We start from the raw sequence: 14,181 nt of genomic DNA on the forward strand, positions 1-14,181 counted from the left end.
TGGAGAGATTGTTGTGTGTTGGAAAGAATCGTGGATTTCATGTAATGCTACACACCAAATTTAAGTTTTCAATATCAGTAAAACAGATTGCTGGATCATGATTCAGCAATCAAATGCTTTATTAAAAAACAGCAAACGATATTTTTTCCGATAAATTCAGCTAACATAAACGATTGCTCGACACCCAGTTAAGAGCTGTCAAACTGATAGAATCACAGTCGCAAGTATTTTGCTTTCTTACAAATCTGTTTACACCGCAGAACGTAAAAAAACTACAAATTACGTAGGTAATGACACTGGCCCGGACACTGATTATATTTAATAAATTATACATGGAACAGAGCCTGGGTCTCTATTATTTGTATATTTGTATCAACGATCTTTTACAGAAGCTAGAAGTCCCTAGTGAAAACAATTTAGATTTACTGAGTTTAATGGTTTAATCAGCAAAATGCTGCCAAATGTCAAAATTGTTTATTGCAGAAAATCAATAAAGAAATATTGCTGAAATATGTGCTGATTTTCAGTCAAATATTTTCATTTTGACAGAAGTTGGAATTGCTGGAAAATTCATCAGCAATATTTTGCTGTAAAGTTTGCTGATCTTTCATCAAGTCTAAAATCAGCAAAATTTTGCTGATTTTCAGCGATTTAAATTTGGATATAGGATCCTTGGATTGCTGCCGTTGCTTATCTTGGTTGAAACTTGGTTGAATGAAAGTATAAAAGACTCTGTTATAACTATCAATGGCTATAATATAGTTAGACATGATCGTGTAGGACGGCTGGGAGGTGGTGTACTACTATACATAAAAAATGGCATTGCCTTCAATATTATAACCAAGTCAAATAACCAGACAGGAGTAACCTGCACAGAATTTATTACTGTCGAAGTTATCGTACAAAATGAAAAACTTCTAATGACTGCATGCTACAACCCTCCTGAAATTGACTGCTCGGATACAATGGATAATTTACTGTCGTCTTATGGTTTTGCCTATAAAAATGTTTTCTTTATGGGTGATTTCAACACGAACTTGTTGACCAATCATTCAGGAAAGTCTGCCAGGCTTTGTAACCTGCTCACCACTCACTCTCTATATTCATTGGGTAACGAGCCAACATTCTTTCACAGAAGTGGAGCGTCGCAATTGGATTTAATTATTGCTAATGATTCATCAAAAGTGTTGAGATTTAACCAAATTGAAGTACCTGTATTATCCAACCATGACTTAATTTTTGCATCCCTTGATTTCAGTGTCATGCATACTTCAAAGAAAATCGAATATCGTGACTACAATGCTATTCAAGTTGATTCATTGGTGGAGGCTTTTAACTCGGTTGATTGGAGTTCTTTTTATCACGTTGATGACTCCAACCTGCAGTTAGAATTTTTTAACAATGTTTTGACAGATCTCCATAACACTTTCGTTCCAATCCGAACTACTATTAGTAATAAAAAGGATAATCCTTGGTTCAATTCTAGCATATGTAGGGCCATCGTTAATCGTGACTTATTATACAAACAATGGAAATTAAGTAACAACGTGGTTGATCATCATGAGTTTAAAAGAGCACGAAACCACGTAAATAAGATGATACGCACAGCAAAACAAAATTATTTTGCTTCTCGTCTTGATCCGAAGGTTTCTCCTAAGGAATTGTGGAAAAATCTCAGGGCACTTGGATTCGATCAAGCAAATGAACAATCATCGAACAGCTTTACGGCTGATGAAATAAACCGTAACTTTAGCAATTATTTTTCCGACAATAATATTCGAAGTTTTAGTTCTACGGGTTCAAACGGGTTTAACCACGATGTTTTCTATTTTGATAGAATAAACCAAGTAGATGTCATAAATGCCATGTACTCCATCAAATCAAATGCTCTTGGAGTCGACATGCTACCAATGAAATTCTTAAAGGCTATTTGTCCTCTATTAATTGAGCCTATAACACACTTATTTAACACTGTTGTAACTACAAGTGTATTTCCAGATGCTTGGAAGAAATCAAAAATTATACCAATTAAGAAAAAGGCTAATTTGAACACTTTAGAAAACTTGCGACCTATTAGCATCCTTTGCTCATTATCAAAAGTATTTGAAAAAATTGTTAATATGAACATTTGCGATCACATCAATAGACACAATCTTCTGAATCAATTTCAGTCAGGTTATCGTTCGAAACATAGTACTAAAACAGCTATGCTCAAAATAATTGATGATATAGGTCTAGTAGTAGACAAGGGTCGCCCGGTTGTTCTAATACTATTAGATTTTTCTAAAGCGTTTGATACTGTGTCGCATAGAATTTTATGTCAAAAACTCAGATCAAATTTTGGTTTTTCCGATCATTCCGCAAACTTGATTAATTCTTATTTAAGTATGCGAACACAGGCTGTATTTAATAATGGAGTTTTTTCTCAATTTATTTCCATAACATCTGGGGTTCCCCAGGGTTCTATTCTGGGGCCAATCTTATTCTCATTGTACATTAATGATCTCCCTGAAGTAATAAAGAATTGTAAATTTCATCTGTTTGCCGATGATGCTCAGGTATACTTTGACTGTGCAAGTAATTCTGTTGCTGAAATTTCTCAGAAAATTAATGAAGACTTGAAGAGGATCCTAGATTGGTCTGTAAATAATATGCTTAGCTTGAACTCCAAGAAAACAAACGCAATTTTTATTACAAATAGTTCTTTTCAAAATATATTAAAACCTTCATTGCTTTTAGACAATGAAACAATTGAATACGTCGATAATGCTACCAGCTTGGGTATCCGTATTCAATCCAATTTTGGATGGGATAAATATGTGTTGTCACAATGTGGAAAAATTTATGCTTGTTTACGTTCACTTCACATAACATCATCATTTCTTAGAACTGATGTTAAAATTAAACTATTCAAAAGCCTCCTTCTTCCTTATTTTTTGGCATGTGATTTTCTCCTCGATGATGTATCTGCTGGTACGTTCAATAAACTTAAGGTGGCTCTTAATTCATGTGTTCGATATGTTTTTAAATTAAGTAGATATTCTAGAGTTTCTCACCTGCAACATCATCTAATAGGATGCCCTTTGGTAAACTTTGGCAAGCTACGCTGTTGTTTATTTTTGCATAGTCTGTCGAGAACAAAACAACCCGGTTATCTACACAGAAAATTGCAAACTTCACAAAGCAATCGGTCCATTAAATATATTTTGCCAAGACATCGCACGTCAAAGTACGGGAACTCATTTTTCGTGCGAGGTGTAGTTCACTGGAATTCTTTACCCAATAGTCTAACTAATGTAAATTCGTTAACAGCATTTAAGAGAGGATGTATTGAGCATTTTAGTTGAGTAGTAAATGTAGCTCAGTTTGTGTTACGTATCATTTTTTTTTTGTTTTGTAATATACTTGTGGCGCTTGTTATACTTTGATATAATCGATGTAACAGAAGAAAGACATAAGTCTTAAGTTACAAATTATAAGTCAATAAATAATAATAATAATATCTACCTTCTGGTTTATTCCTGTGATGGCGACACATCCAACCACGCAAGACAAATCACCGTATCTTCTTCGGATATCCAGCTTTCACCTCTTGCATTGGTATTCATCCTCACAAAACGCAATGAAATCGATTTTCTCTTTGCATTGCTACAGCTGAGCGAAACAATTTTTCAGAATTTGTTCAATGCAGAGTTGTAACAGGTAGTATTGGCTATCTAAGGCAACAGCAAACGCACAGAGAAACGTCAATTCCAGTGAGTTATTAACAAAAGAAAAAATCGACGTTTACGCCCTAATGCATGCTTACTGTGAAAATGCCCTGAACCACATAGCGAAACGTAAATTGAATCACAAAATGTAAACCGAAAAAGTGTGAACCAAAGCAGAAGTGTCACAAGCAAACAAAATAGCGACCCAGAGCAGAGTTTAAGTGGGGCGCCAAATATGAAAACTCATGATTTCTTTTTGTTGCGTTCTCATTTTTCAACCCCGTTTAGCTACTACTGGTGCAGACATAAGTTGCTATATGGGGCTCGGAAATAGAGATAGGAACCCGATACCAATCAAACCCAATCTACAATAGGCGAAACCAGCAAAAACACCCAGCACCAACACTCTGATGGAAACAATAGCGCACAAGAATCGACGGATAGTGAATCGGATGAATTTCTAACCGTCACCAACAAACGACGGCTGTCAACGAAACAAAAACACAACAATGCGAAACAATATATTACGAATCAGGGTTGCCAGAATGATGAATCAGCAGGAAATGAAAATTCGATGGAAGAAAAAGAAGATGAATTGTCAGTTCCGGACTCACCAGTCAAGACGAGGAGCAAAAATAAGCAGCTAGGATGAAAGTGAAAAAAAAAAATGAATTTGGATCAACTGTATTTTCATACACGCTAAGATCAGTTTACCTAGACGGTACAAAGAGATTACCGAGATTAGCCGTAAATTGCACAAACTCACATATGGGTAAATTTTTTTAACCCAAATATGGGTTCTTATGATCCATAAATGATTTATTTTCATGCAAATTTGACCTAAATTTACCCATATTTGGGTTAAAAAAATTTACCCATATCTGAGTTTGTGCAGTTTACGCCTGATTTGGGTAAAGTAAACCTACATTTGGGTTATCTGATCTTAGCGTGTATATTATTTTTCAGAGACAAACCAGCCTACGGCTGAAAGTCTCTTTAATAAAGAAATCAATCAATCAGTGCACGTTTACGTCAAATCGTTTTGTTGTATTCGGTTCACTTATTTCTTACTCCATCAGGAACAACCCGCATAAACGCGAACCATCACATGACCTTACCGATAATGGTTATAAATTGTTTATAATCCCTGCTAAACTTCAACTGAAATGGTTATGGAACTTTACATGAACGTTTGTGTGATAAAGTTTTAACTGTGTTTTAACCTTATGTATTATGGTTTTTTGGAAGCGGACCTTACAAATAATGGGTTGTTAAGAACCATTACCATTCCAAATTCTTGTTTTCTCCATACATTTTCGGAAAAAGAACTATATTAGAACGTTTTTACTTATGGTTTGAGAACATTAATGGTTATGGTTATGGTAGTGAGTATGGTCCATTAATGGTTTTGTATTATCACTCAACTTTACGTGAAATATATCGTGAATTGGTAATCAGTAATTTACAGGCAACCAATTCGCGATATATTCCACATAAAGTTGATCGATGTTACAAAACCATTCATGGACCTTACTGGTTACCATAAACATTACCATTAATGTTATGGTTACCATAAACATTACCGAAAATGTATGGAGAAAACAAGAATTTTGAATGGTAATGGTTCTTAACAACCCATTATTTGTAAGGTCCACTTCCAAAAAACTATAATACTTAAGGTTAAAACTTTATCATTAAACGTTCATGTAAAGTTCCATAACCATTTCAGTTGAAGTTTAGCAGGGATTATAAACAATTTATAACCATTTTAGGTAAGGTCAATTTATGGTTCGCGCTTATGCGGGAAGTGCACCGAAGATAACCAAACGATTTGACGTAAATGTGCACTTTTATCACACTTTTTAATGAGTGAAAACGCGCTTATTTGTCCAGTTTGGTGGGAAATGAGTAATAAATCAGTGCCAACATTTTAAACAGGCGTAATTGTATTTAAAACAAGGTAGAATAATGTTTCCATAAGCATTGTTAATTTGGACGGATGAGCTTTTATTTGAGAGAAATCGACAACTTAAGCCATTGTTTACAAAAGCAAATACGCCCCTTTGAAATGTTGACCCCGACATGTTGATTAGTCGTTTTCCTCGTCGTTTTCAAAGCATTGCGTTGGTAAATATGCCTTTTTGCATTGTAGCTCTTGAACTTCCTGAACTATACGAATTCGATGATTTCATACGTGACAGTTTACCAAGCCGTCACGGCTAGGAGCTCTAATTCATTGAACCTAAATGTAAACAAAATCGATTCTACTCTGTCGGACTTTCGCATCACAATTATTTCGTTAACTGCTGGCGATTTACTACCGTTCCGATGACCACCCAAGATAACCGTGTTTGTCGCTTTTGTCCAAGTACAGGTGAATGTGTGTCTCTCTATGATTCAGCGAATTTCACCAACGGTACTCAACTGACCGAAATTGTGTTCGAATTGTCGGAAGTTTCCATAACACCGGAAGACGGTGGACCACAGCATGTTTGTGTGGATAAATGTCTGTCACGTCTGGTCGATTGCTATTTATTTAGACAGCAAATACTCCAGGTTGAGGAGCAACGAATGTGAGTAGTTGTTTTTGCGCTTAATTTTACAGGCATAGGATCATGTTTTCTGTTCTCTTTCAGGGTTCATCAAAAGGCGGTCGGTATGAAGATAGAAATTGAACTCATTTCCAATGAAGAAGATGTGTATGAAGCGGAATTTCTTGTCTACGAAGAAGATGATTGCGATAAGATAGAGGAAGATTGTCGAGATTTGGAAAATTGTTCATCCACCGAGAATTTCGTTTTACCTCCGAAAGAGATGATTCTGAATCGTCTAGAGTTCGACAACTTTGATTACATTGAGTATCAAGGTCATAAATGCTGTGGATGTGATGTCTTCCTCGGGAGTATGATCGAGCTCGAAGCACACGCAGAAGAGACACACGGAACTATTGCACAGTTCGCACGGACCGAACGTTCTTGTCCCATTTGTGGAAAAAGATTTCACAGCGAAGCAGATCTTGATAAGCACGAACAACGTTTTAAGTCCAAAGAACTATTTCTGTGCAAAATTTGTCTTCAAGGATTTCAAGGGAAGAATACTTTTATGATACACATGGATACACATCAACTAACGTCTAACGATGAAATCGTGGAAGATTCGGTAAGGCAGGGTTCGTCTAGTGCAAGCTTAAACAGTGAACTAGTTGAACCACCCGCTACCGATGGCCATGATATTGAAATAGATTATCAACTATCAAGTATTAATACGGAAAACAAATCTCACAGTCAGCGCTTTTCATCCAAGCTGCCGGATCAGAACTTGATAAGTTCGGTGGAAGATTACGAACAATATCAAATCGTTCATATGGATAATGCTGAACGATGCTGCGGGTGTGGAGTGTACTTCGAGTCCTTCGAACAACTACAAGATCATGCACGTTTAGAGCATCACATTGAACAACTTGCACCGCAGGATAAACCCTTCTGCGAAATTTGCCACGAAAAGTTCAAAGCTCTATGGGCATTGAATGCCCATAAGACACACTGTCGTTACGTTAAGGAATTGTACTACTGCAAGTTATGTGAAATTGTCTACGCAAGGAAGTTCCACATGATGAAGCATTTCCAGACTACTCCCGGTCATACAACTGGCATTGGCATATTGAAAGATGCTGCATCCACGGCAAACAATGAACGGCGATTGGACATCGTCATGGGATTTTCTTGTTGCTTTCTGAAATGTACCAACACTTATGAAACCGAAAAACTGCTTCTGGCTCACGTGGATGAACAGCATACACCACGCCGAAAAATTAATATTTCCGAGAGATCAAACGAAGATTACGTATGTACCATTTGCCAAAGATCCTTTGGGTCACAGCAACTGCTGCTACTTCATCGAAATCGTGCCTTAAAGAAGAAACACATCTGCAGCTTCTGTGCAGAGTCGTTCCTCATTCCCAGTACATTGCGCGAGCACGAGCTTCTCGTCCATTCGGGAACAATCCCTCAGCATCCATGTGACATCTGCGACAAGACATTCCGGACGAAGAATTTGATGAAAGCGCATCGCTCGACCCACGATCAGGAGCGGGATTTTTCTTGTGACCAATGCGGTGCACAGTTTCGGTTCCGTTTCCAGTTGAAGAAGCACGTGCGTGGAGTGCATCCCACCTGCTTTCCGTACGAGTGCAAATACTGTGTGAAAAAGTTTTCCACAAAAGCGAAACATGACCTCCACGTGCGCTCACACACGGGCGAAAAACCGTATCCTTGCCGACACGATTCCTGTGGGAAGCAGTTTTCCCATGTTACCGACCGCAAGAGACACGAAATGGGGGTCCATACCGGAGAACGCCCGTACCGGTGCGACCAGTGTTCGGCGGCGTACATTCGAAAGCGAGAATTGTTGATTCATATGCAGAAACACCCGGTCGAAGCGAAGCCGTAATATGCATACCTATGTCGATTGAATTGAATTAAACATTTACTACGTTCCTTTCATTGCTGTTGTTTATAGGCATTACATCTTCTTCTTTATCACCCAACATTTCAAACCAAAGCAAGATCCTCAGCAACTCTAGATAGAGCTGGAATTGGGGCATAACAGCTTTTGTAAACAATGACTTCTTTTGATGATTTCTAGAATGTTAAGGCTTGTCAACGCAAATCAACAACACCATCCGGTAGGGGAAGAGTTCCCCTACCCGACGGTTGTTTTGGTTTGCGTGGGTGTGCCTTGAGTTCCTAGAAATCATCGATAGAAGTCATAGTTTACAAATGCTGTTACGCCCTAATTCCAGCTCTATCTAGAACTTAATAATCAAAACTCCGAATAAAGACAGTACATTGACAGCCTCAATACTTAACTAGAGGAGCCCTCTTATAGACCTCCTAACATGATAAAAAAGGAGAAAAAATAAATAAATATACATTGTAATTAGATGAGATCCTTTCTGGATCCCACACTATCTTTTCAGAGACGAACCAGCCAACGGCTGAAAGTCTCTATAATAAAGAAATTAATCAATCTTCTTCTTCTTTGCTTTTTACGCTTATTTTGCGAGCGTGTTGCCGGCTCTCAACTTTGTGTTCTAGATACACTAACAGTTATTAATTGCGAGCATTTATGGCAACACAAATGCATACAAAATTGTATTGCGTGGTAAGCACAATGATACCACAGACAAATAGACATAACGTTTGCATGTTTTCAGTCGAACAGGCATTCAACGGTTTTTTTTTTGTTAGTTGGTAGCACCGCCGCCTGTGGTGCTCATAGTCAATTCCCATGCGCGGTCGTTCAATCTGAGAGAGAGTAAAGGCCGGCGCACAATAGATACGTTTTCGGGTTTTTTTGACAGATAATGCATGGGCTAACTGTCAAAAAATCTGAAAACGTATCTATTGTGCGCCGGCCTTAACTTCTACTCAGATGAAAGAGAAATTTCTAAAAACCTATAGAGGGTCTAGTATACTAGAGGAGCGGACTGGCTGTTTTTGAGCCAAAGGAACTGTCTAAGTCAGAGCCAATCGAGCAGTGTTCCTTTTTTGATTGCATTGATAGTGTTGCTAGAAACCACCTAGGCATAAGTTGCCAAGACAGTTTGTTTTAAATCCGCCTCTCTCTTATACTAGACCCGCTCTATAAAAACCTATAGATTTTTCGAAATGCTTCTTTCTTCTGAGTAGAAGTTTCTCTCTCTCTCTCTCTTTCTCTGAGCAAGATTGAACGGCCGTGTACATTTGAGAAAGTTGCCCGTGGCAGTGTACTCAATAGATGGTATTAGTGTTTCAGCGACGATGATACTCGACCGTACCGGGAATCGACCCTCCGCCTCCGACTTGGTAATGCTATACCTTTACCGACTAGGCTATTTGAATCCCTACATACCTACTTTGAATTCCGGCTAAATTGCCTGATATTTAGAATTTTTATTAGGAATTTTCTCTGAACAAAGTTTAGCAGCTGCTTCAAAGCTTACTTCAGTATTGTATTTCAGTTGACAAAATGCGTTGCGCTTGTATTGTACATACTAATCATTAATTTGTATTGTTTCCGGAAGGGGCAAAATTCTTCGAGTTATAATAACAACTAATGCTACATTAAGATGCATTGAAGCCGACTAAATCTGATCTGAAATCTGCATCGCGTCGTCGGTTTTTCCGAGGAATGGAATCTAGAAAATCTTACTAAACAGGAGGCCCTCGTCGTTATTAAATTTACATGTTTCTAAAGTCCTTCAGCGATTCGCTCAGCATGATTACATCCGGATTTTCCTGCTCGAAACGGGTCGGTTCGTGCTCCCGTTCATCGTCACGCCACTCGCCAAAGTTTGCCTTCATCACGTCCGGTTGTTTGCTTTGCCACTCCTCCTCGCGCTGTGACGGTCACGATTTTCAGATTGGTGTTTGTCGATTATTTCCAGGCAATGTTACAGAAGTTATACGAAGGAGTTGGTTGGAAAATTTTACTACATTTTTGGTTCGTTCAATTTCGGTCGATTTAATTTTATCGAAACAATAAAAGGTACAGTTACTACGAATTGCTCGAAATGTATCGTGAACAGAAGCAAAAGAAAAGAGGACCACATTTGTATTTAGTTACTCTCACTTACCTGTTTGTCACTCTTTGCGAACTTGGTAAACATGTTGGCAAAGACCTTCTTCTGTTGTTCGTTGTAGTTTTTGATTTTTTGCTTGCAGATCGTGACCTGATTAAGGGCAGCCTTATTTTCTGGTTCGATTTCACGCACTGCAGTGAAGTCTTCCAGTGCTTTTTCTAAGTCTCCTAACGATAATCTGGACTGACCACGTCTGTACAAAGCCTTCACATTCTTACTATCGATGTTCAAAGCTTCGTTGCACTACAAATACAAATTCCATTAATAAGATAATAGTCTAAATGATGTTCAAATTACGCTTACAGCATCCTTCGCTTCATCTTGTTCGTTCAACTTCTGATGACACAATGCTTTGTTCAAGTAAACAGTCAGTTTGGACTGTTTCGATTCTTCAGAATCTGTAAATAGCAAAACAAATTGTGAATTCTACTGTTCAAGATTCGAAAATACCTTATCTCACCGCTGCTCGACAGGAAACCAAGCGATTTCTCGTACATCTTCAATGCTAACTTGAACTTATTCTCCTTGAAATAGCTGGTTCCCTTCTCTTTAAACAGTTTGGCTTGTTCCATTCGTTCGGCATCGTCTAGATTCCAGCTGTCTGGTTCCCGCTCGAACTCCTTCAGTGTCACGATGTACTCGACCGTTGCATTAGCGGGCACTCCCAAATCGGCCTTTCCGTCTGCACCAAAGGCAAACTGGGGCTTTAGAATAAGCTTGGACGTTTCCGCCTTTTTAAACTTTTCCAATGCTATCTCCACACCAAAAACAACGCCCACTTCCTCACCCTCTCCAATTGTGAATTCCACGTCACGATCTTCAAACACCTTGCCTTCATGCTGCCCGACTAAATGAATCTTTACAAATGCTCCATCGTTCGGTGTTCTCTTGCCCTCACCGACTTTTTGAACGAAACGTTCGATGCCTAGATCCGATTTGGGACTCAAGTCCTCACCTTTCCAACCGAGCATTTCCAGCTCGAAATTCAACGTCGAGTTGGGCGGAATGTTCGGAGGGCTGCCGGAAGCTCCATAGGCGTACTCCGGGGCGCATTTCAGTACACACCGCTCACCCAGTTTCATGGTGGCCACTCCCATATCGAACGCTTTGATCACCGAGCCCTGGTTGAGTTTGAACTCAAAGGGTTCATTCCTGTCTCTGCTAGAGTCGAACTGCTTTCCGTCCGAATCTAGCGTTCCGGTATAATGTAGCGAAACAGTACACCCACTCGAAGGAGTTTCTACGCCAGTTCCCTCTTGGAGAATCTGCTTCTGGACGCCACCGTCAGCGGAAAGATCAACGAAAGTCATTTTCCCGACAAGAACAATCCAATGTCAGTCTGCAGCGGGGAGAGGCAAGAAAAATAACCAAACAATGTCATTTACCATTCGTTCTGGAAAATTACAATCAACCCAAATCCCGCTACTTATTTCTGTTGCTATAACTTACCCTCAATTGAGATGTATCAGTTATGAGCAAAATCTAGCGTGGGAAATGGTTATTTTCTGTGATAAAATTGATAAAAAGCCACAAAACCACGAAAAAACAATGCTGCTGATCTTGGATAAGGACACCATGCACTCACCACTGAAAAGTCACTTTGCTTCGCTTTTCAAGCTCGTTTCTATGAGAAGGGATGCCAGGCATTTTTTTCAAAAATCTGCACGGAAGATTTCAAAAATGATCGAACGAACTTTCATAAAGTAAGTGAACACGGAAACTTTCATCAGTGATTAAAGTTTAACCTTATATAATAATAAACTATTCTCGGCTAACCCGTAAACAAATCCAATATAAAAAATATTTTCATTCATGCTGAACATTGATCGATTCACTGTGTCGACTTTCTCTTTCGTTAATAACCGTTTCTTGTTGTGGTTGTCGTAGCGAATTTGTTTTTGATTCAGTTCCAACCTGGATCGGGTATCAAGTATCAAGATTAGGTCGGCCTGTTGTCTGCCAAACGTCACTGTAAACGTATTTTTGTAACCTGGCTCGGGTTGCGGTTCGCACGGGTTGGACCCAACTATCGCCTTATCCGTGATTTTGCAAGAGGAATGACCGTCATAACCGTATCATTTACGAAATGAGATGACGGTAATAACAACAATCAATACGAAACTAACGATTTTAAATTGGCTCACTACTTGACTAGCCTAATGGTCCCAAGCAAACGATTAACGTACCCCATTCTAGTCGAAATTCTACTACTACACAATGTTTGTTTTGATTCGCTATGAAAGTTTGACAGATAAAATGAGGGGTTAGTGGATTTTCGAAGGGTGAATCGATTAGCTTGGGACCGAAGATAGTACCAGAGCTGAGCCAAAAAGTTGAGCTTGTTTCTTTGGGACCTTCTGGTCTTAGAGGTAATAAGGTGATCTAAGAGACGTTTCTCAGTGGAACTGACAGCTAGAAATCTAGAGTGTGTGAGTGATCTGGTGTTAATGGTGCTGAATGTAAACATAAACAAAGCAGAAATTCATATGAGAATAAACTGCCAGTTCTACTGTGATCTGTCAAAAGTTCTTGGTAAACAAAAAAGTCAGCTGATCACAACTGTCTCGTGGACAGCCTTATTTAAATATATGTCTTTTTTATTTTTCCTCAGTGATATGATGGTACCACATGATAGATGATCAACTAACATTGCGAATGAGTGAGAAAAGCAAAAAAACGATATCTCACGGTTGTTGTATCATACTGGTGAGAAGTTTTACGGAGAGAGGGTTCTCAGTTGTTTTGATTATTAACCGTAGGAATCTCTTTTGTCAATCTAAAGGCTATCAGTACCGTGATGCAACTCAGCACTGGTTGGAACTGGTTCCATCCTGGATAATAAACAAATTCGCTAATATAGATGCTACGGCCATGTAAAGACATTTATCTATAGATAAAAGCATCTTTTATCGATCTGTGTGCTGAAAATCCCTTGGGAATGTCTTTACATGGTCGTGGGGATACAAAGAGAAAGTCGACGAAGAGAATCTGTCAATGTTATTGTAACTATGATATTTACTGTCAGAACATTAACATTTCGACAGTGAGCATTCATAAGGGCGTATACGCGATGATCGATTCTCTTGACCGATTTTCTCTTTGCATTGCTACAGCTAAGCGAAACAATTTTCTAGAATTTGTTCAATGCAGAGTTGTAACAGGTTGTATTGGCTATCAAAAGCAACAGCAAACGCACCGAGAAACGTTAATTCTAGCGAGTTATTAACAAAAGAGAAAATCGACGAAGAGAATCGATCATCGCGTTTACGCCCTTATGCATGCTCACTGTCGATTTGTCGATTACCATACCACAGACAAACAGACATAACACATTGAATATTTCTCACTGTAAACCATCGTCGCTAAAACATTACCGCCATCTGTTGAGTACACTGTGGTGGGTAGTACGCTGAACAGATGGCGGTAGTGCGTAAACGTCAAACGAAAGGGAATTGACTATGCGCGCCACAGGTGGCGGTACTACCAACTACGAAACTTTTAAATTGACCGTTAAATGCTTGTTCGATGAACAACTTGCGAGTGTTATGTCTGTTTGTCTGTGACCATACAATCACAACGAAAATCATGGTATTTTAGAAATTTACAGTAAAAAAGCATCTTAACTATAAAAAAAAACTGATTTATCTCGTATACGTATACAAATTTGATCTCATCATACTTGTTTTCAAACATTGTATGGTTAAAAACTGAAATTTATTTTTTCTCCCGCACAACAATTTAACAATAAATTTTAATGTACTCGAAATTCAAAGTAAATAATTATAATTTCGTTGTTTTACTATAATTATTTTGTTCGAAAATGCTAAGAGACGATTTTTCAATGGAGCT

The 14,181-nt window shown here is 38.5% G+C and overlaps 4 protein-coding genes across 5 annotated transcripts in view; 2 read left to right on the forward strand and 2 right to left on the reverse strand.

Annotated features, from left to right (window-relative positions):
* Nucleotides 1-14,181, forward strand: part of LOC135709770 (uncharacterized) — a 69,506-nt gene that overhangs the window by 29,070 nt on the left and 26,255 nt on the right. Inside the window, exon 6 of the mRNA XM_065232154.1 lies at nt 13,468-13,627. Coding sequence (XP_065088226.1) covers nt 13,468-13,627 — 160 coding nt within the window. The remainder of the gene's footprint in view (nt 1-13,467; nt 13,628-14,181) is intronic.
* The window catches only part of LOC135709727 (transcriptional regulator ATRX-like), a 92,593-nt gene that overhangs the window by 22,232 nt on the left and 56,180 nt on the right, over nt 1-14,181 (reverse strand). The gene's annotated exons all lie outside the window — the stretch shown is intronic.
* Nucleotides 5,979-8,207, forward strand: LOC135709742 (zinc finger protein ZFP2-like). The gene is made up of 2 exons (XM_065232123.1): nt 5,979-6,283; nt 6,347-8,207. The coding sequence occupies exons 1-2, from the start codon at nt 6,039-6,041 to the stop codon at nt 8,157-8,159; spliced, it is 2,058 nt and encodes a 685-aa protein (XP_065088195.1). The 5' UTR covers nt 5,979-6,038; the 3' UTR covers nt 8,160-8,207.
* Fkbp59 (FK506-binding protein 59kD) lies at nt 9,682-11,901 on the reverse strand. 2 transcript variants are annotated; one of them, XM_065232133.1, is made up of 5 exons: nt 11,782-11,900; nt 10,793-11,671; nt 10,636-10,730; nt 10,327-10,575; nt 9,682-10,090 (listed from the first exon to the last, which is right to left on the reverse strand). In XM_065232133.1, exons 2-5 carry the CDS (start codon nt 11,640-11,642, stop codon nt 9,932-9,934), a joined length of 1,353 nt encoding a protein of 450 aa, XP_065088205.1. In that variant the 5' UTR covers nt 11,643-11,671; nt 11,782-11,900; the 3' UTR covers nt 9,682-9,931. The 2 variants fall into 2 exon arrangements, with proteins under 2 accessions (XP_065088205.1, XP_065088206.1); XM_065232134.1 differs by having other exon boundaries at nt 9,998-10,182; nt 11,782-11,901.

The sequence above is a fragment of the Ochlerotatus camptorhynchus genome, unplaced genomic scaffold (assembly GCF_037179485.1).
Source record: "Ochlerotatus camptorhynchus isolate MF236.1 unplaced genomic scaffold, CSIRO-AGI_Acam_v1.1 ptg000363l, whole genome shotgun sequence".
In the NCBI taxonomy this organism is placed as follows: Eukaryota; Metazoa; Arthropoda; class Insecta; order Diptera; family Culicidae; genus Ochlerotatus; species Ochlerotatus camptorhynchus.

Coding starts and splice junctions, on each gene's coding strand:
- LOC135709742 (XM_065232123.1), top strand. CDS start 6,039: ATGACCACCCAAGATAACCGTGTTTGTCGCTTTTGTCCAAGTACAGGT. Junction 6,284..6,346: donor CAGGTTGAGGAGCAACGAAT/GTGAGTAGTTGT, acceptor GTTCTCTTTCAG/GGTTCATCAAAAGGCGGTCG.
- Fkbp59 (XM_065232133.1), bottom strand. CDS start 11,642: ATGACTTTCGTTGATCTTTCCGCTGACGGTGGCGTCCAGAAGCAGATT. Junction 10,731..10,792: donor TGGTTTCCTGTCGAGCAGCG/GTGAGATAAGGT, acceptor TGCTATTTACAG/ATTCTGAAGAATCGAAACAG. Junction 10,091..10,326: donor TCGCAAAGAGTGACAAACAG/GTAAGTGAGAGT, acceptor TGACCGTCACAG/CGCGAGGAGGAGTGGCAAAG.